Here is a 19,938-nt window from a genome sequence, read left to right as displayed (position 1 = left end):
TGAATTGTCCTTTTTTGTTCACACACAAACGAGGTAAATTTAAAGTTTAAGAGTGTAGCGGTTGTCATGCGAAAGCATTAGATTTAAAATCATAAACTTCTAAAATGACCCAAGTCATTTAAACGTATAGCGTATTTTTATATGTCCTAAATTTCGTGTTTGTGCGTTGGGGATTAGGCCGTCGCAATTTCCCTTTGTCACGGAGTCAGGAAGCTTGTGTTTCCAGCCGTGCGCCTGCAAATGGGATTTGGTGTTTCCCGCTGAATTTCGTACCACGTGTTTTGCGCTATGTAAGGTTTTGCGTTTCGTTTAATAAAACACTCTAGACACTCTTCGTTCTGGAGTCACGACTCTACTCTAGACACTCTGTGCTTTGGAGTCTACACTTTACACTCTACGCAGTGGAGTGAACTCTACTCTACTCTCCGACTCTACGCACTGGAGTCAGAACCGGGAACACAGGATAGTGGGAACAGGACTGGCGTCAGTCCACAATCGCGACGGGCCATGTGCAACTAACTAACGGCCGCCCCCCACAAGAGAACAATTTTTGCGCCATTTTTCATAGTAGATGGTAAACTTGAACAACCGGAAATTTCCTATTTGCAACGACCCTACACACTGGGTTCATTCGACACACTTAAAGATGATGAAACTGTCTGTTTCTACTGACAGGACAAAATAAACAGTTGTAAACCCTACGTTGTAATCATAGCCCTTATTTGATGAACAGCAGACTTCGAAAGACGTCAAATCGCATTATGTCAAGGCATCAGGAGCAGCTGTCATAATAACTTGTCGGAGCCCCTTTGTTCAAGCGCTCGTCATTGGGTGTGAACCTGACCGCCTCCAAATTTATACGCGTTGAAATGTAAGGCATGGAAATTTTCAAACCCACTTGTCGGTAAAAAGGTGCGGTACAAAAGTTTTATTAAATATGTTTTGGTCCATATGTTTTGGTTCAGGAGTCTTTAGTGGTTTACTTTCAAAATTAGATTTATTGTTGTGGCCTTCTAACAATGCGATTTACAAGTTCATCGACAAATGCTAGTATTTTGAACATTGCTAGTATTTTTCTTTTGAAGCAAAGTTTTTTTTCAGATGATGGGGACATGTGCACAGTTTTACCAGACTTCAGCAATCTGACATATGTTGCGGAAATTGTCACTCATAATGCACACGGAAACTGTGTGACAAATTTCTCTATGCCGAATTACAAGCATATTGCGTCGGTGATTGATAAGATTTCGGAGTTGACTTCTCAAGTCGATGTATGTAGGCCTATTTATCGTTATGAATTGTGGTCAAGATTTGAAAGCAAGAAATTGAAAAAAATTAACTAACAATAAAAATTTGGCCAATATTATTGTTTTGCAATTAAGCCTAGCTACATGCCGTAAATGGTACAACTTTCGATTAAACTTGCAGCGTCTTTTCACCAAACTAATATTTCACAGTCATGTGATTTGGGGCTTTGGTAAAGTTTATCACACTTTTTTAACCGCTCCATTTTTTGCTCTTAAACGTTGAGGACTAATAGTTTGTTTGACATATTTTTACCCATTAAAATTGACCGAAAATAGCATTGGGAACTTTGGGCCACGCCTTGTTTAGGCATACGAGCCTTCATTTTAAAGCGCGTGCAAAGTTTAACACTGGTGTACCGTCAATTCAGCTTTAAGTGTTTGGAGTCTGTCTTGTCAATCATACTTGCACGTGACATGCATTCAAGACAGGTAAAGTCCCAATAATTACAGGTTGGACGCGTGTGTAATGAATCGGCAATTGTATAATTGACTGTATCGCTAAGCACGACTTGTCACCCAACGACAGCAGTAACCGCTGACACTGCCGCTACCGACAGGCATCTGGCGAACTTGTCACACCGACAACAGTAATGGCTTGCCGAAAACAGCTTTTTCCACGTTTTGGAGATTTTTTACCCACAGGATCGCAAACAATGCATTTGAAGCGTTGCAACAATTTTGTTTTTCTCGATGTATGTGTTCCACTTGATCTTCAATAGGTTATTTGTATTGAATTATCGCTTTACATTGGAAAAGTAACTATTTCCATTCGATTTTGTGTATGGCAGGTATGTTGAACCAAACAAAGCAGGACACTAATTAAGGTGATCAAAGTTGCATACATGGTTCGACAACGACAGTAAAAATCGGGACCTGTTTATACCATTAGTATCAGACGGTTTGTTGCCGAAGAAAAAATAAGTTTCCAAACTCAACTTTCGCGCATATTATTTTCCCGCTAGATGACAGTAGAGCACAATTTCTATTCGGTATGATGTGGCACTTGAGGAAAAGAATCGAAAAACAAGCGTATTTCTTTAAATTCTATTCCAGACTGTTATTTACAAGCTCAGTGCATTATTTTTCTGTGGCACCAATACTCGCAGTGGTTGTGATGAATTATTTGCTGACCACATAAGCGTTTCACAGAGCTTTGTAAATCGCCGGGGTGGCGCCACCAAGAAATATTGCGGTCGGTCGGTCGAGGCATTCCCGACAAAGATCCATAAATCACACCATCTGTAACAACTAGACGAGATGTAGCAGAGTTCCTTATCTTGTGCAACAAAGATGTAGCCGACTTCGGACTAACTTATTTGCTTGCGGATAATGCGGTCGCGGCTGGTCCCAGTTGAACCTGTGAATCACAGACTGATTGGCGTTTTACCTTAGTGAGATTATGTTGTGTTAAGTTGTGAGAGTTCGCCACACGAAGCACCGCGACTAACCAAACACTGCAATCCCTCGAACCACCAGCAGTGAAATCATTTCGAAAGCGAATCGTTCAAATGTGTCACCTGCGTCAGGCGGTGGCGTATTTGTACTGTGCTGACCACCCGTGACATTTCGATTGTCCACTGTCCCCTCCCACTGACGCATAGACAATTTTTCAGATAATAATATAGAGGGGAGGGAGGGGTCAGCCTTGTAATTACTCAATTGGCGCAACCTGTTTGGAATTTTGGAAATTTTGTTAAATTTTTTATATATTTCATATAACTGTTTTAAAATGAAATTATTCAAATAAAATATTTAGTAGCAATACATGTGTAATAACGTATACCAATAAAATGTTCAGGTCAAAAACATCGTTTAAAATCGTTGTGAGACAGTTGTGACTCTCAATCACTAATATGATAACAGAGCAATTATGGTTTTAAACGCAGGAAAAACATAATTCACAATTTACGAAATTCAGAATTAACCAACCAATCAGCTTAAGTACATTTTTCACACGTCTTGCACGGCGAGAGGTGCTTAAATTTAATCAATTTTGTGCACACTAATCAACACATCTCACATTCCGATTGTCACTTGAACTAAGATCTCGTCATCACAAAAAATCTCAATACCTGAAACGCGTGTCCATGTAAGGTGGCTTGTGTCAAATGTGTGAAGTTGTTAGAGGCTTTACATCGTCCTGTCCGTGGGAATGACAATGTAAATAATTACTCGAGTGGTACTTATTGGCAAGTTCCCAATGTTGAAGCACTTTTCTCGCATTTGGCAGCTTGCCCACCCACCAGTCCAGTAATTACGCACTCACAGACAATGTCAAGTTGAGTAGATTTATTTCGTTTAAATTTCCATCATGAGAAAAAACGTATTTGTATTGAATAAATAGGAGAAACGTTATTTGGGAAATTTGAAACGTGTATAAACGCCTTATTTCGCAAACTTAAGTATGTGCATTTTTTCCTGTGAGAAAAATATGTTGCGAAAATGTTGCCGTTTTGTTCTTGACTTATTTTACATATTTGTGATAAATAAAAACGATGTGCCAGTACTTGTTTGGCCACAGAAGCACGTAAGCTAATTTGCCTTGAGCGACGAAAGTAAGAAATTGATTATGTTTATCGAAGGGAAATTGTATTATCGGTCTCTGACAATGGAACCCCTTCAGTGATTTTTCAGAGAATTTTTTTCGTTGAAAAAACGCCTACTCATTCATTTCAGGCCAAAGCGGAAACCTGCTTTGCCGACCTTTTCCAACGCCCGTACACGCAAACCGAAAACAACATTGCTGTCTCAGTATGTAGCAAAAAATGAAAATTTCCATATAATTCTATTTATCCAAACCACGGGTAATTTTATTACACACCAACATGCGTCTTCTGCGGGCAATCTTTATCGGATCAGCTGATCGGTTTCAATGCAGGATTAGCACGCTATCATCGAGAATTGTTTCTACTAATTCCTGACTCATATCCGATGCCGTCGTAAAAGCATTGCACTTTCGTCTGCAGGTAGAGCCGTACAAGTGCGACGGTTTCCTAACGAAACACGCCCGCAAAAACAAATTCCAAGTGGCGGCATTTCTGCACTCGACTTGCCGCGTACCTCTGGCTGTATCGATCAAGAGATAGACACCTGTGGTGCAGTCGTGTGACTTGCTGTTTACGTTAACTTTTCCTGCAATGATGAGCCCTGCATCCAAATCTGACAGTTAGCTGTCTGATGTGTGATTTAAATAATCTCGAACGGTGACGACACATGGAATTATCCCATGGATTGAAGTAAACAACAACGATTCAAGACCGCTTGTTATGTAAGGCACTAACACGGAAATTATCGTCATTGTTACCATTGGTTTTAAAGCCTGCAGATCACCCAGATTTGCTGCAATTGGGATAATTTTGATCTGCATAGATAAAAATGGGAGTTTAAAATACGTTTTTTTATTGTTACAATATTCTTGAAATGTATTGGCGCATATACAGTCCATGCGAAATGCTTAATTCTAATCATTTCAACGAAGTAAATTTAACTTCATATTTGTTATCAAAGGTGTGAGATGAGTTTACAAATGGTTGCATTATTTCGTTCGGTCCCTGAGAAAGGGGTTAAACCAGCGCGCGCTGACAGACTATCAAACCGCCAGCCCAGCCCCATAGCGATAGGCAAGTAGATTAACGGTTCCCAAACTATCGTTCCCAACAGAGGCACAAAACAGGTCCTTTGTATTGGACAAGTACTGCGGGCATAATGTGATGAGTTGCTCCGTTGAATTGTGATAAGTGGCTTGGAAATGTTGATAAAACAGCTCGTCTCTTATAGTTTGCCTTGTCAAAATGACAACTGGGCGAAAATAAACTCAGATAAAAAGCTAACTATCTTATTGTGGACTTATTATTTCTCTCGTTTTTAACAACAAAGCTGGGCAAAGCACTTGATAATATTCAGCTTGTTTAAATCTTTACATCTTCCTCTGACTGTTAATGAAATGTCGACCCCTAAAACTCTGATATAATGGCCATAGGTGTCGCTACTGAGGCGCCCACTTTTTATGGACCCACGCATTGATTCAAACAAGGGGAATTTTTACGACAGATCGGAATGTTACGATGTGTATCCTACGTCCGATTTTTACGCACAGTACGAAGACGAGTTGCAATGTTGAAACAGTATATTCAACCAACGCAAAACTCTGTTGCAGTTTGGTAAGAATTCTTGTCTGGCGTAATGTTTTATGATAATGAAATGTTTAATATTTTTGAGGATCACGGTGGTTCACAGTTTGTAGAACTCCTTTCGTTCAGTGATTGTGGACAGAAGAACATTGATTTTACATCACCGAATAGCAGCAGTACATATAATTGTCAGTGGTATGTAAGGGGCGTCGAGTAAGTGTGTGAATTTCCCCTGAACGGTGGTGCTCGAATCGCCGGAACGCATACCCAGCAGGAAGAACAACTGGGGACGAGAAAAGAGAAGAAATGCAGTGCTTGAATAAAAGAGAGAACTCCGTCAGTCGGTTTTGAGAAGCCCAGTCAGCGCTGGGCCAAAGCGAGCATCGACTGGTCTGCTGAAAAACTGATGCTCGGAGCAGAGCAATATCGCGAATTCGCGATGCCGTAAAGATTTCCGTAGTTTACCGGATTCGGTAGGGCAATGTCAGGCGTTTAACATCGAAGGTTACGATTAGGTACGAATTGGACCAACCTGGGTAGATCCGTCGCCGAGCATTAGCACTGGCTGGCGTTGGCTTTAATTAGTTTGAGACCGGCAATAAAAGAGCGGGCATGAGCGACGTCCAGTTGACAATAGTTGTCGCGTTTGTTTGTTAACCCACTTTAGAATGCTCGGCGCGCGTGGTTGTAAGGAAGTCGAGACAAGTGTACAAGTAGCTAATACCAAATTTAACCACTTTTATATGATCGATACGCATAGTATTTATGTTGCCGTATAGATAATATCTACAGTGCTTTGTACTTTTAAACCACCAGCAACTTTCAGAATAATACAGATTAAGTGGAGAATCAGTTTTTTGTTCCTGACAGTGATTGCAAAGTTGCGGTTGATCATAAGTGCAGGTACAAAGTTGAGCAATGCAACTCATGTCGTGATTGTTGCCGCCGTTCCGCCGTAATTCACAAACGCAGTGTACGCGTACCAACCGATCGCTGTTTACACACCTTTATGGTATGTAACCCAGGGGTCGGATATATTTGTTCTGCGGCATTTCCCAATTGAAATTACAGTTTTGTCTAAATTTTGAAATCGAGCCGATTCGAACCAGGACATATCGTTGTTGTGTGCCCTCAAGCTATATTCTCTGTTGTTTCTGGACAGACTTGAACCTGTCAAGAGCTATGTGCGTGTGTGTAATGTGGTTGCGTTGATTTTACGTCGCCTTCAGTTAACTCTGTTGGCGGTCTATTGCTAAACCAACTTGTAATTGCGCTGTATTGTACACACAGGGAGTCGGCACGGTTCCGAGAGTCCCATTGCAGAAATAGTTTTTTTGATTTTGAAAGCAAAAACCAGAATTCAGTGTTTGAGACGTTTTATTGTCGCAAACTAAAAGAGGTCACTTCAATATGGGGCCTACTCCGGCGTTGCATTTTCTATGCCCCGCTTTGTTACTCCTCACTGGCGTGGCTCTATCCCAGCACCCGCCCAGTCTTGATCCGCCATCGAACATCGTGCAACAGGTGAACACGGTCCGTGTGCCGTATGGCCGCTCGGTCTTCATCAACCCGGTTTCTGACCTTAATATCCAAGTCGAAAAGAACGACCACTGCTTCGTAAAAGTCCTCCCCGACGCCCTTAGTCAACGTCCGGGTTTTATATCACCCAACCATTTTCCTTGCGACTTTGGCCCCGAGGATATCAAGTACTCACATCTTGGCGCACGCAGCCCGAGCGAAGACCATCTCCGACTCCAGATCCGTTACGACACCCCGGACGAGACCTACATCATTCCTGTCCGGCTCACCGTCGAGGTCCTCTTCATCCAGCGTACGGTCATCACTACTTCTCTGTTTCTCACCGTGCGGGAGCTGCTTGGTACATCTGAGGCAATTGACCAGGATATTCTCGGCTTCACATACGACCAAGCCAACCAGCAATGTCAAGTTGCTACTCTCTCTGGATCAGCTGGTCTTCCCAGGTACGGAAACCTAATTAACGATCCATCCCAAGGGAGCATGATGCCGTGCGAGGATTTCCTCAACGCGGGCGTAAGGTACCAGCACACCACGACCACGAGCTCACCTAATCGCGATCACATCCCCATGGTGGTAGAACTTTTGGATGCGGACGGCAATCTTATCAAACAAGAGTATTTTCAAGTGAGTGCTACAATAATTGTTGACTAATAACACGCTTTTATAGAGTCACTAAAACCTTTCTAAATTTTTGTAGGTTACAGTCAAGATCGTGAACGGAATAGAAAACACGCCGCCACGGGTCGATTTCGCTGCTACAAACATGATGGAAGTCAACCAATTTGTGATGACCGCTTTCACGAACGAAATGCTGCGTGCCACTGACGTGGAATCGGATCCGAACGATCTTATCTTTAACATCACGCAACCTCCGAGTTTTCAACAGGGAGAAATTGTCAGCACAGATGACCGCAACCTGCGAATTAACTCGTTCCGACAGAGCGAGTTAAACGAGTACAGAATCGCGTACAAACCACCAACTGTTGATTCCGACGTTCAGCGGTTGGTCGAAATCGAGATGCAAGTGATTGACACCGAGGGACTCGTGTCGGAGCCCTTCCATTTCGTCATCATCGTTAACCCGATGAACACCATGGCGCCGGTGGTGACTCGTAATACCGGACAGCTTCTTTATCAGGTACGTGTGCTTACATTTTACATTTAGGTATAAAACCTGCGCTAAAAAAGAATATTTTCCGCCAAATGGAGTCAGCGAACCCGGTACATGCATGGTAGTTTATCACGATCCAGTGCCAGCGTCTTGGCAACTGTAACAAATACTGGTAACAAACAGCGATAATGAAACGAGGGCAGTGCCAGCAGCCCTTGCAAATCACTACCGATAAGGTTTTGTTTGCTTATCTCTATTGCTCAGAAGCCCGAAGGCGCAAAACAATGGCTTGGATTGATATCTTTTCAATCGTGCTAATAAGCTTGACACGATGCGGCTTTGCACATGGCCCCGCGGCAAATTGATAATTTGTTTGGAGAGTACGAATATCCGAATTCCACAGACCATACAAATTAAGTGATACTGCTCGCGGAAAAGGGATACTTAACAAACTGTGGTCTAAACCTATAGTACGCAATGAAAGCGTATGTATATTTCTGTCTCGGCGAAACGAATGCAATATTCAAAGGCTTGAATCAGCATTATTGTTGTCATTGCTTTGTGAAACTTAAAACTACTTACGCACATAAACGCAAAAAACAGCTACGAGTCATACCAACTCGTATTTCAAAGTAACTGTTTACTCCACACTAGCCGTCATATGAAACTATTGTATGTGTGTTATCGTGAAGGGCCAAACCAGGGCACTGTCCAGCTCACAGAATCTCGAGGTTTCTGATGAAAACAACCTGGATGAGGTTCGGATTCGACCGCTCCGACAAGCTCAACACGGAGCATTGAGCTTCGGTCCGCAAAAGTTTTTTACTCCAGCCGATTTAGACGCCGGTCTTGTGACCTATCACCACGATGGTTCCAACACATACAGGTTGGTTTAAATTAAACGTTTTTAAAGGGAATACGATCGGGATTGTATGTTTAAACGTATACCTGTATTAAAAAACCACTGCCAATGATTGCCTTGGTTTTGACAAACTTTACAAACGACAGTATTCTCTGTCGAAGTAAACCACCGACATAGAAACTACTACCCCGCGTGCGCTTGCACCGCATTTTTTCAGCGAAATTGGCCTTGCGCTCTGCCCTGGAACAAATTGTTCCACTAACGACCCGCAGTGGCAATTTTGCAACACGTCACAGAGGCCGTTAGCACGCTATCATGGATCAAACCCTACTGACTATATAGAACGGTCGCATGAAAGCTTACCGCAAGGCCTTTTGGTCGGTTAAAGTTTGTGCGACTAAAAACAGTTCAAACGACGCACGACATTTTGACCCCCGCGTGGTCAAGCTTATGTGCGGATTTATGCGAGGATTTTGGCATTGGGCGGTCCCTTCAAAAACTGACCTGGCGACTGTGTTTTTTCTTGCAGTGACAACATAGTTTTCCGCATGAGCGACGGTGAGACCGAGGTTGAGTTCCTATTCCCGATAACAATAGCGCCCCTGGACAACACACCGCCGGTAAGTCCTTATCACAAAGCGAGCCCCGCGACTCAGGTGTAACAATTACAGACGCGTGGGAGATTTTTTGCCCCAAGTGGCAAGCAAGTACCGAACATACCTTTCACGATTTCAGAACGTCGACACCAACACGGGGCTTGTGGTTAGCAAAGGCGAAACGAAAGTTGTAAGCTCATGGGTTCTTCACGCTGCCGATGTCGACTCGGATTCGTTATTGGCGAAGTTCGTGTTACAAGAGCCATACTCGGAAATTGGTGTGTTCATGCTGGTGATCAACGACGTCCCAGATGGTTTTGAGGCTGATGCTTTTTCTCTGAGACCCGATGGCAGATGGGAGAAACCGATAACAGAATGGACACAGCAAGAAATTATGGACATGCAGGTAACCGACAAGAAGATATATCATAGAAATGGGTTGTATCGAATTGTTGCCCACCTTTTATTGCACTTGACATTGAAAAGCTGTATGTCAATACTGGTTTAACGTAGGTGTACTACCGGCACGTTGGGCCGCATTCTACTGGCGTGGTGATGGATATTCATCCGTTCCGAGTGCAAGACAACGGTGATCCACCCAATAAATCTGACAGGTTTAATTTTGTTGTCAAAGTGCTCCCCGTTGACGACATTCAACCCAATCTGTACCCAGGAACAACGTTACAGGTCAGTTACATTACATTTTTTGGTGTTGGTAAAGTGAATGCAAAAAACGTGTCCGATTGGAATTGAACCAGAAGGTGTGGTCAACAAAACAATGGTTTCGATTCAGTGTTTGGCTGAAACTAATTTTTCTGCAGATGAACGTCGAGGAATTCGAGCTCACCCCGCTGAAGAAGAAACTGCTGCGATACACCGACATAGATACTAATGACAAGGATCTTGTTTACACCATTACTGCCCCTATCGTCGAGCTCAATCCCATTACGCCCTTGGTCGACACAGGTATGGCGTCTGGGTGGCGAACTTGTACGTTAAATTAGGTTTTCCGGTCTGCAGCCAAGAGAGTTGTTTAAATGCACGTGTTTTTCGACCCAGTACAAGGTCGAGCCAAATATTTGCCGACTTAAAATGAGCCGGTGTTTTGCGTTTCGCAATTTTGTGTTTGATGATCTAAACCAGTACGTGACGTAGCGTATACAAACATTACGTAAAGACGGTTTCGACCGGTTGGTGGTTAGTAACCGTTTTACAAACAAGTGAAAATATGACAATGTGTGCTCTGCGACGTACCGCAACGGTATGTCAAATTTATTGCCTAGGATAGAAACACGTTTCCATATTTTTTCCTAATTACAGATATTTGGTTTTCTTGCGACATGTCCAAGTTTGTTTTGGTTGATTAAAGCACATAAACATAAACGGACAAGTGGGAACCGTGCTAACCTTAAAAAGCGACGCCCACGGGCGGTACTATATGACTTAACCCAATACGCTGTCAAACAACCTGCTGACGACCTTTGCGCAAAACCTTTCAAAACAGGAGAGCAAAGGGCTCTCGGTCCTGGGTTTTTCATCTGCACGACTCCGGGGCATTGTTTGCCATAAAGTATGTTAGTCATACACAAATCCGGCACAAAAGATGTCGTGTTTAAACAGTGCCATCAAACGGAACGACGTGATGCTACTACTCGCTTGCGTTAAGTTCCTTTGCATCACGTCAGGTGCAGTACCATTAACTGTTGTGGAAAGTGCTTCAAAAGAACTGAAAAGAGTGGGCAAAAGTGAAGTAAGGTGGCGTTTGTAAGATTCACTGACAAGCATCTGAGGCTTGCAGACGTTTGCAAACAGTCGTTAAGCCTAAACGAGCTGCAAATTACATCAGGGCTGTTGCTATCGCGGTTGAACCGCACAAACACAAGTCGAAGAGTTTCAAACGATAGCGCTTCCCAACCCAGCTAACATTTCTTGTGTTTTTTCGCCCGCAGGCCGTCTGGTGCTGACTGAGAATCCAAACACTACGCTGACGACGTTCACCCAAGCGCAAGTGAACCACCACAAAGTGGCATACCAACCACCCAACACTGAACTGGGCCTTATACCCCGGGCATTGCAGTTCACCTTTAGTGTCACCGACGACGCTGGCAACGTTCTGCCCGACCAGGTGCGTACTAAGTGCTACTGCCTTCCCGGTCGTAACACAATCGCTTGTTGCCTTAAGAATCGTTATACAAAGAAAAACAGCGGTTCTGCCTTGACCTTCGTAGATATTGTATTGCATTTTTAGACAGGTATTTTTTGTATTGTTGACTCGCGTCAATCAAGTGTTTTGTGACTTCAGCTTTTTACCATCTTCCTGCGTCCTGTCGACAACAAACCTCCACGCATCGTAAATACCGGATTTGTGGTGGATGAGCGAAGCACGGCAATAATTACTCCTGAAATCTTGGATGCAACAGACGAAGATACAGATGAAAATATCCTCACCTTTGAACTGACTAGCGCACCGAAATACGGAGTGTTGCAATACGAAGCGTCTCCAATTAATCTTGGTAATTGAAATGCAAATGATATGCAATTTAATAGTGTATATACACTATGTTTAAAAGGATATAATAGAACCCATGTTTTTGTAAACCCCGCTTCAAACGAAAACTACCAGACCCAGACCAGAATCAGTATGCTGCGTTTTGTCAAAAAGCGTATTATAAAGCATTTTTTGTGTATTGAAGGCCAAAAAACTGCCCATTTTCGATAGCTCGAATAACCTTGAAGGGATTGCCCTTCATCCCTAACGTTAACAAATCTCAACTAATAATCCCTAACCAAAACACGTAACCCAAATCCGCACCGTTCAAAATCCTTTACCTAAACACGGATCATCTTTGCAGGCGGGGCCTTTACGCGAATGGACATTCACGGTTACCACATCATTTACCAGCACGATGGCAGCGAGGTGACATCCGACAGTTTCGGACTAGCGGTGTCAGATGGCATGCACACCATCCCTATTGTGGTGCGTGTAACCGTGCAACCGATTGACGACGAGCAGCCTTTGTTGGCGCACCTTGTCGACGGCACCTTGGACTTCACCATTGAAGTGCCGGAGCGCGGTCGGGTCACCATCACAACAGACGTGAGTGGCGTGCAATTGTTTATCGTTGGCCGGTGGACGCGGGCATGCGTGTCAGTCGGCAGGCGTAAATCCGTTTGAGTGCCTACGCGCGGAAATGTTTACATTGTCGACGCGCGACGAATGGCTATGATTAGCGCCGTTTCTGTATTCGCTTTATGGGATATACCCTTGAGGGTGTGTTTTGGTTTTTGCGACGATAGATAAACCAGATTTACTTTACCCGTGTATAAAACGCCTTAGTTTTCACCTTGTTGTGACCTTTGAGATTGCATCATCGTACGCGAGGCCCATTGAAGGCGTTATAACTTATCGCTAGTCTGAATGACCGCTTCAGGGCTCATTTATAAATTTATGTTCATCCTTGAGATTGATTTTAAGTTTCACAATTTCACAGGTTCTTTCGGCGACCGACTCTGACACAAACGATCTTGCACTGACTTATCTTATTGAGGAGCCTGCAGGCAAAGGCGTGATTCTAGTGGATGGAACAGAAGCCACCAGCTTCACCCAGATGAACATTCGCGACGGGGTTGTGGAATACGAACACGTAGCAGGAGAAATTGGTTCAGAGCCAGATTCCGATATGTTCCGTCTTACACTGTCCGATATGTCCGATCAATGGACGGTTGGAGGCAACAGAGTTGAACGCGTTGACATCCAAGTGAAGATTCTTCCCGTTGACAGCGAGGCGCCCATAGTTACTGTGGCGGACGATTTTTTCGTATCCGAAGGCGACAAGGCACTAATCGAGCCGATACACCTGCTTGCACGTGATGACGACACCAACGATGACGACATTCTATGTGTCGTCACAACCCAGGCCAACGACGGCTTCCTGGAGAATATATCCCCTCTTCCAGGATCTGAAAAATCTAGAGCCGGGGAACCGATCAGCTCTTTTACTATTGGTGATATTATCGCTGGCAACATATATTTCGTTCAAAGCGTCCACAAGGGCAGTGAGCCAATCGAAGATCGCTTTGCTTTCGTCTGCCAGGATGGCACACCTAACATCTCGGACCAGATGTTCCTTAACATAGCGATTATACCTGGTAAGTAAAATAACATTTTGGGAGAATTACAAGTTTAAATTGTAAACAATGAGACCACTTGTATTTTTAAACATACGATTTTATATTTAATGCCCGTAGACTTTAAATTACATTGATTAACATAAACTTACGCAATAACACCTTATAAAACAAAAACTATTATAAACAATGTACATATAAGTCTACTATTTTGCGTTTCTTATCAACTTCGTATCCATCCGTATGAAAAATAAGGTTTCCTAGCAACTGCCAAAATGTTGATTTTGTGCGTGCTTCGTCCTACCATTATAAAAATTCATATCATAGTTATGAACTATTTTAAGTAGGAACAAAAATGTAATTTCTACGTTCTTTGCTTTTAACCGTTTTTACCACAAGCTGAGGTTCACATCTCACATCCTGTTAAACAGAATTTCCAAATTTGTTTAGCTCTCGAGTCGAAAACATAGACGTTGTCATTGGTAACAGGGGCTGGCGTGGGGTACGGCGGGCGGACACCAATGTCCCCAGCGAAAGTGTTTGCTTTCACGCCCGACTTAGCGTGGCTTATAAAGACTTTTTTCGACATGGGAACTTCAGACCCATGGGATATTCGCGAGGGTGACGTGCGCCCCCTAAACTATAGCAAAACCAAACTGCTCATTTTGTGGTTTCTTCTGCGTATCAAATATTCACCGTCGCCTCAAACAATGTACAATGTCATTGTCCTTTCAAATTATTCCAATCACCACAGGTCAACGTAGGTGGGGCTATATTCGTGACAACGAGGTCAATTTTATTATTTTTTATGTCCTTGGAAACGGAAAGATTTCATTATATGCCCTCTAAACGCCGCGAGCTCATACCGACCGCGGAATTTAATATTGAGTTGAATGCAACACTCGAGAGATCGTCGGTCCGCCTGGCAGCCGCTATCGAGCACCCTCGCCTACCATGCATCATCTCAAGGGCCACCATCACCGACAACGCTTGAGCTGCTTGGCCATTGGTGACAGCAAGGCTCGTTAGCAACGACGTAAAACACGTGGCCACCATGTACTTGAACTTGCCCTTACCAATCACTCGTTTTCCCTAAAATATGTCTTGCTTTTACAAATCGCAAATCGGACTCAACTTCCTGACGATAATGTGAATAGCTCGTTTGGCGTGATGGATAGGGGTAATTTGCAAAGTAAATACAATGGCCCGGTGGTTGGTTTTCCAACGCAAACCGCAAATCAAGTGCCTTGAATATACACTTACCACAATTCTGTGAGGGAACCCAAGGGCCTTGGCCATTGTCGCAGAGAGTAACCTCTTGTTATTCTTTGAACCTGACTCAATTTGCTCCCTTGAGCTCGTACAATATTAACTTGTTGTCAATCTGCACCTCGTGGTAATCTGAGTACACAGAAGAACGAAGGATAGTGCCTACAGGCTTGTAATGCGTACTACTCTAGTCCAACTAATCCTATCGGAGTTGCATGAGATTTGCAATCGATACAGTAAAATCCAATAAAGTAATGTTGACTCTAACAACAATCTCACCCAGTTTGGCGTGCTTTATTTTCCAGACATGCGAATGTTGTAGATTTAACATATTCGTGTAATTTGTAGTAAACGACGAAACGCCCCGTCTGTTCTTTACGGAATTTGTGGTTGAGGAAGGTGGAGCGCTTGTTGTCGATCTTCCCAAGCTCTACGCAGAAGACGATGATGTCCCTGAAGACGAACTTATTTTCACCATCACCGACGCTCCGAGAAACGGCGTATTCCTTCGAAACGTACGTAACACTGCCACGTAATATGTTCACGTTCGCTCGACATTGTACGTGTTGGGTGTTACGCTTTTTAAGATTAACGATCTCACTATCAACCCTGGTTGGAAAATACCATTTTTAGTGCAGAGCGTACTTATTGAATCGAGTCTGTCTGTGCAGAAATCATAACTCACTGTCAGATCTTGAACATAAACCACTGGGTATTAATAGCTACGATGACACGTTTTCTCCGGTGCGGCATCACGCACTGTTGACTTCCCGAACCGGTGCTTTTGTCCGCCAACGCGAGCTAGCGACGATATTCTTTGCAGCAGGCGGGACAAAAACCTCCTTCCGACGGGGCAATGCCTCAACGCAGGGGAGGTGCAACCGCGTTTCAGCGCCTTGGCTTAACAAATCGATCCTTCTGTCTTCAGGTGGAAGGCAACCCCATTCCCATTTCAAGCTTCTCACTGAGGGACGTGGCAACCGGTTCTGAAATTATTTACCAGCACGACGACACGGAGACGACTGAAGATAAGTTTGAGGTAACGGTTAGCGATGGGGAGCACGAAGTATCGCAGATTATCCCCATCACAGTTATCCCAGTCGACGACGAAACACCTCGCATGACCATCAATAACGGAATTGATGTCGAGATCTCGGAAACGGTGATCATAGGCAACGATGCATTGAAGGTCAGTTTTCATGTTGAGCAAATAAAAAACTGAAATAAGTTAATGCAAACTAAAAATTGTTACCACTATTATTAAGATTGGTTTGTTTGTTTTCCGTTTGTTTGACCCAAACCGTTGACTGCCTAATTTCTTGTTATTGTAGTGAGACTTCGATAAGAATGTGTTTTGTGATACGTTCTGTTTGATACGTATGAAATTTGGTTTCGTGTAAAATGTATTTCGATGTAACAAACCTGTACATAATTTCCGGTCTGTCAAGTCGGGCATTGTGGTTCTAAATGTCAAGTATAGTTGTCACTATTTTCTCGTCTTTGGTTTCCTCAGCGACAGAAAACTCAACCCAAACGCACGTCACCTGTCCGACCCGTGCCTGCCGTCCTAAACATTCCACTCTGTTTCCGCCGCCAGCAGTTGATAAAGTTGACGGCATATTTCGCGCCGCTATTTCATGAGGACTTGTAGCTGTCAGCCAAAGTCAACAGCGCGCGTTCCACCGAATTTCCCGCTTCGTGTCACTCTAATGGAGCTTTATTCCTTATGGGTCACGTGCATAGGCGCGCGACCTGGCGGTTTATAAAATTAACGCGTCACAAACTCGCGAGCAAATTTAGCGCAAATGCAAATGCGACCACGTGAGCCGATGCTCTTGCGCTAATTGCGAGTGACTTCGCTCTAATGGGGAGAGAAACCACTCAAAGCGCACATATAAGGCGCGAACCCTTTCGACCTAGCGCTGTTAGGGCGAAGGTGCTTATGTTCTACTATTCACCTGAATAACAAAGCTCTCTTTCGAAACTCGGCGATGTAACGGTGCAGAGGCAATAGAAACGTCACAATGGAGATCGCGGGGAATCGGTTTGACTGGCACTGCTGGCGTCACATCGTGTGGTGTCGAGACGGCCAGGGATTAACTGGAATTACATATTGTTGTGCTCGCTGGTATGTAGGCCTAAAGCCCGACGGAAGTAAAGTGTCGCACTTACTGTTTGGCTCGATTCCGTATTCCTTACAGATCTTAAATTTCATCATGCATCAGACGTTTTGGCTTTATTTTGCCCACTACAAACCGTTTAAAGTTTCGCAAGTGCGTATAATACACCCACGCATATTCAATTGCCACGTTTCTTAACCGTCCTAAGGTAAAGACCAACGTAAAACCTCGCACGATATTGCTAAGCAACCCCATTGTAAACACCCACAGTCGCTGGGTCATGCCGTAGTGCGAGTCCAAGCGAAAGAAACAAATAGGCTTCGAATTTCACTACTATTTATAGCCAGCTCTTTCTCCAGACGCCCGGTAGGCTTTTGTTGATCTACTACAACGATAAATAGGCCCATTGACGAGGGTGAAAGGTATTGAAATTACTTAAAACGATGGCACATGCCGCCAAATTGTTGTGTGCTTTGGCGTGTTGCTCTTTGCATATTGTCGCCTTGCGGGCGTTAGCGAAGTCACCACGACGCCACGTTAATTGTTACCATCTCTCCCAAGCCCAGGTATCACGCTTTTGCATGCGATTCCACTGACATTTTGCCTGCTATTTACTGAACAACGAAAAAACTTTTTCAAATGCTTGTACCCATAAGTCCATGTTGGTGCTATGCCGAGTTGGAACGATGTTATCTATTTGAAAAATATCTTCAAAATCATTACAAATTGTTCGGTGCTACACGGACAAACGTCCAATTAACTGCCGACGCGTTTTTTTTTTATGTATTCGTGGTCCTTGTGATTTTAAAACACCATTATAATAACTTGCGATTCCTGTCACGTCACAAGGGGCTTCGGTTATTTTCGTCACGTGAATCGATCGTTATTTTTGTGTTTTCCTTTCGCATTCCGACTCACCGAGTGACAATGAAAGCGTTCCACGATTGGCACTTTGCGTTACTTGGCAGCACCTGGACTTGGTGGTTCCACAATACCGTCACACACCCCTGTATGTTAAATATGGACATAAAACGTGAAAACAAAGAATGCCAATTTATGAGCTAAATTTAATTGCGGTCTGCAAAGAATAACCATCTATTCCCGGATTCCAGGGCCTAATTTTTAAAACAATCCGCGGTGTATAATATAAGATGCCTTTGCGCCGTTTCTACATCAAAATCAAACATAATTGAAAAAGTAATGTATTATTGAATTATATTTTTTGTTGGTCAGGCGACAGATTTGGATTCCGAAGATAGGACTCTTCTTTACGTGATTACATTTGGACCACAACACGGCGAACTGAATGTGACTGATGGAAGCGGTTTTTCTCGCATCGTCCGAGTTGGAGATAATTTCACCCAGGATGATATTGACAACAACAGATTGACGTACACGCATACAGGTATGAAACCAATATAATGCTAAAATTTCTGCAGCTAATTTATATCTTTGCGTGAAGCATAATAGCGAAATGCTTCTTTAAAGGGAAAGTTAACAAGATTTCGACCCTACAAATAGTTGAAAGTTCTGGTATTAAAAGTCCAATGGTTTTTCGTACATTACCTAATGGTTTTGCTGTCACAACTTGAAGCGTTGTCACCGTGACGTGCCAAATGTAGTATTTGCGGTCATACACAAACCGAATATCCTTCAGCGACGTGATTAATGCAGAAGGGCGGGAACGCCGAGAATTGACGCAAGGGCGTGGAGTTGCGTGCGATTCTTCTGCGTCAACGAACGAATATATCAGTGTCGCACAAGGACCGCGTGTTCGTGATCCCGTATGTCTGTCTTCGTTTTGTTGCCGCAAAATCGCGGCTTTAAATACACCAATCCTAAGCAAATATTGATACGGTGGCTTTATATATTTAACCTGTTCGGGCATAGTGGCACTTTGGTAGCGTGGGCGTAATATGAAGTATAGAGGGAAACTTGGGCGCGGCAATTCACCTGGTATTTTCAATACATATATTGCCTGTAAATGCCACCGCAGGCGCGCGTTCTATCGTCAATAGCGACGGTTTCCACTGTTGTAGGCAACAAAGCTGGGCATGTTTAGCTGCACGCACTTGATACATTACGGATTCGCCCTTTTCAGGGTTTAAACTCTGAGAAGACTGTTTACATGGCCAAAGGTTTTCACACGGCCTTAACAGCTAATCAGAATATCCACGCTCTGCAACATCTGCAAACGCTCCGGTGTTGGATTTGAAGGACTTCTTTAAAGGCACGGACGATCTGCACGCACGCGATCTCGAATTAAAATTTGACACTCGAGAATTTACTTTTCGCCTTTTACGAGATCGAAACAATGCTAATCGGTAGGCGTTAAAACCCTTTCGACGTCCCCGCGTTGACTTGTGATCATAGATTACACAGAACACACAGCGGTAAATCGATGCTGGGTGAGGGATATCAAGTTACCGAGCCGTGGCCCTGCGAAGTTGGGCCTCTTTGAACTTCTCTACGCGCCCCTTGTAGAGAAAGTGGCCTCGCTCCGTTGCCCGTTGTTCACCCCACGCTCAAAAACACATACCGATTGATTTGAAGTGTTTACCAAACTCTCCTGCAAAATGCGATCCCGCTTGGTACCGAGCAACTTTGTAGCCGATTCGGCGTGGAATTTACGTTGCTTGTTGCTTTAATTTGAAATAATTCCCTGGGAACGCGTCCTTGGTATTATACCTTCGTTTGTGTGGTGCAACACAATATACATAAATAAAGCCACACTTGAAACCATAGGTATTCACTTCTTTGGGGTTAATATTTTTGCCATAGCTTTCAAACCTCTACGATTTCAAATGACATCGATTAAGCCAACAGTAGTGGCTATTTCTGCCAAGTCCGCATGCTTTAATGCAAAAGTTGCGGAA

The 19,938-nt window shown here is 43.6% G+C and overlaps 1 protein-coding gene and 1 long non-coding RNA gene across 2 annotated transcripts in view; both read left to right on the top strand.

The window, feature by feature from the left end:
• Positions 1-266: 266 nt before the first annotated feature.
• On the top strand, positions 267-2,422 carry LOC145237451 (uncharacterized). The gene is made up of 2 exons (XR_013861997.1): positions 267-912; positions 1,102-2,422. It is a non-coding gene; the product is annotated as an uncharacterized LOC145237451 (long non-coding RNA).
• A 4,254-nt stretch (positions 2,423-6,676) lies between these two features.
• LOC145237443 (FRAS1-related extracellular matrix protein 2-like) overlaps positions 6,677-19,938 on the top strand; it is a 53,994-nt gene continuing 40,732 nt past the window's right edge. The window contains exons 1-14 of the mRNA XM_080100301.1: positions 6,677-7,600; positions 7,674-8,114; positions 8,780-8,973; positions 9,479-9,569; positions 9,685-9,951; positions 10,059-10,232; positions 10,367-10,511; positions 11,495-11,670; positions 11,848-12,058; positions 12,398-12,642; positions 13,037-13,694; positions 15,291-15,457; positions 15,871-16,131; positions 18,296-18,467. Coding sequence (XP_079956427.1) covers positions 6,848-7,600; positions 7,674-8,114; positions 8,780-8,973; positions 9,479-9,569; positions 9,685-9,951; positions 10,059-10,232; positions 10,367-10,511; positions 11,495-11,670; positions 11,848-12,058; positions 12,398-12,642; positions 13,037-13,694; positions 15,291-15,457; positions 15,871-16,131; positions 18,296-18,467 — 3,955 coding nt within the window. The 5' untranslated portion in view covers positions 6,677-6,847. The remainder of the gene's footprint in view (positions 7,601-7,673; positions 8,115-8,779; positions 8,974-9,478; positions 9,570-9,684; positions 9,952-10,058; positions 10,233-10,366; positions 10,512-11,494; positions 11,671-11,847; positions 12,059-12,397; positions 12,643-13,036; positions 13,695-15,290; positions 15,458-15,870; positions 16,132-18,295; positions 18,468-19,938) is intronic.

Source organism: Phallusia mammillata, chromosome 7 (assembly GCF_965637545.1).
Source record: "Phallusia mammillata chromosome 7, kaPhaMamm4.hap1.1, whole genome shotgun sequence".
NCBI lineage: Eukaryota > Metazoa > Chordata > Ascidiacea > Phlebobranchia > Ascidiidae > Phallusia > Phallusia mammillata.
The sequence above is the reverse complement of the archived record's forward strand: the minus strand, read 5'-3'. Positions and strand labels throughout refer to the sequence as shown.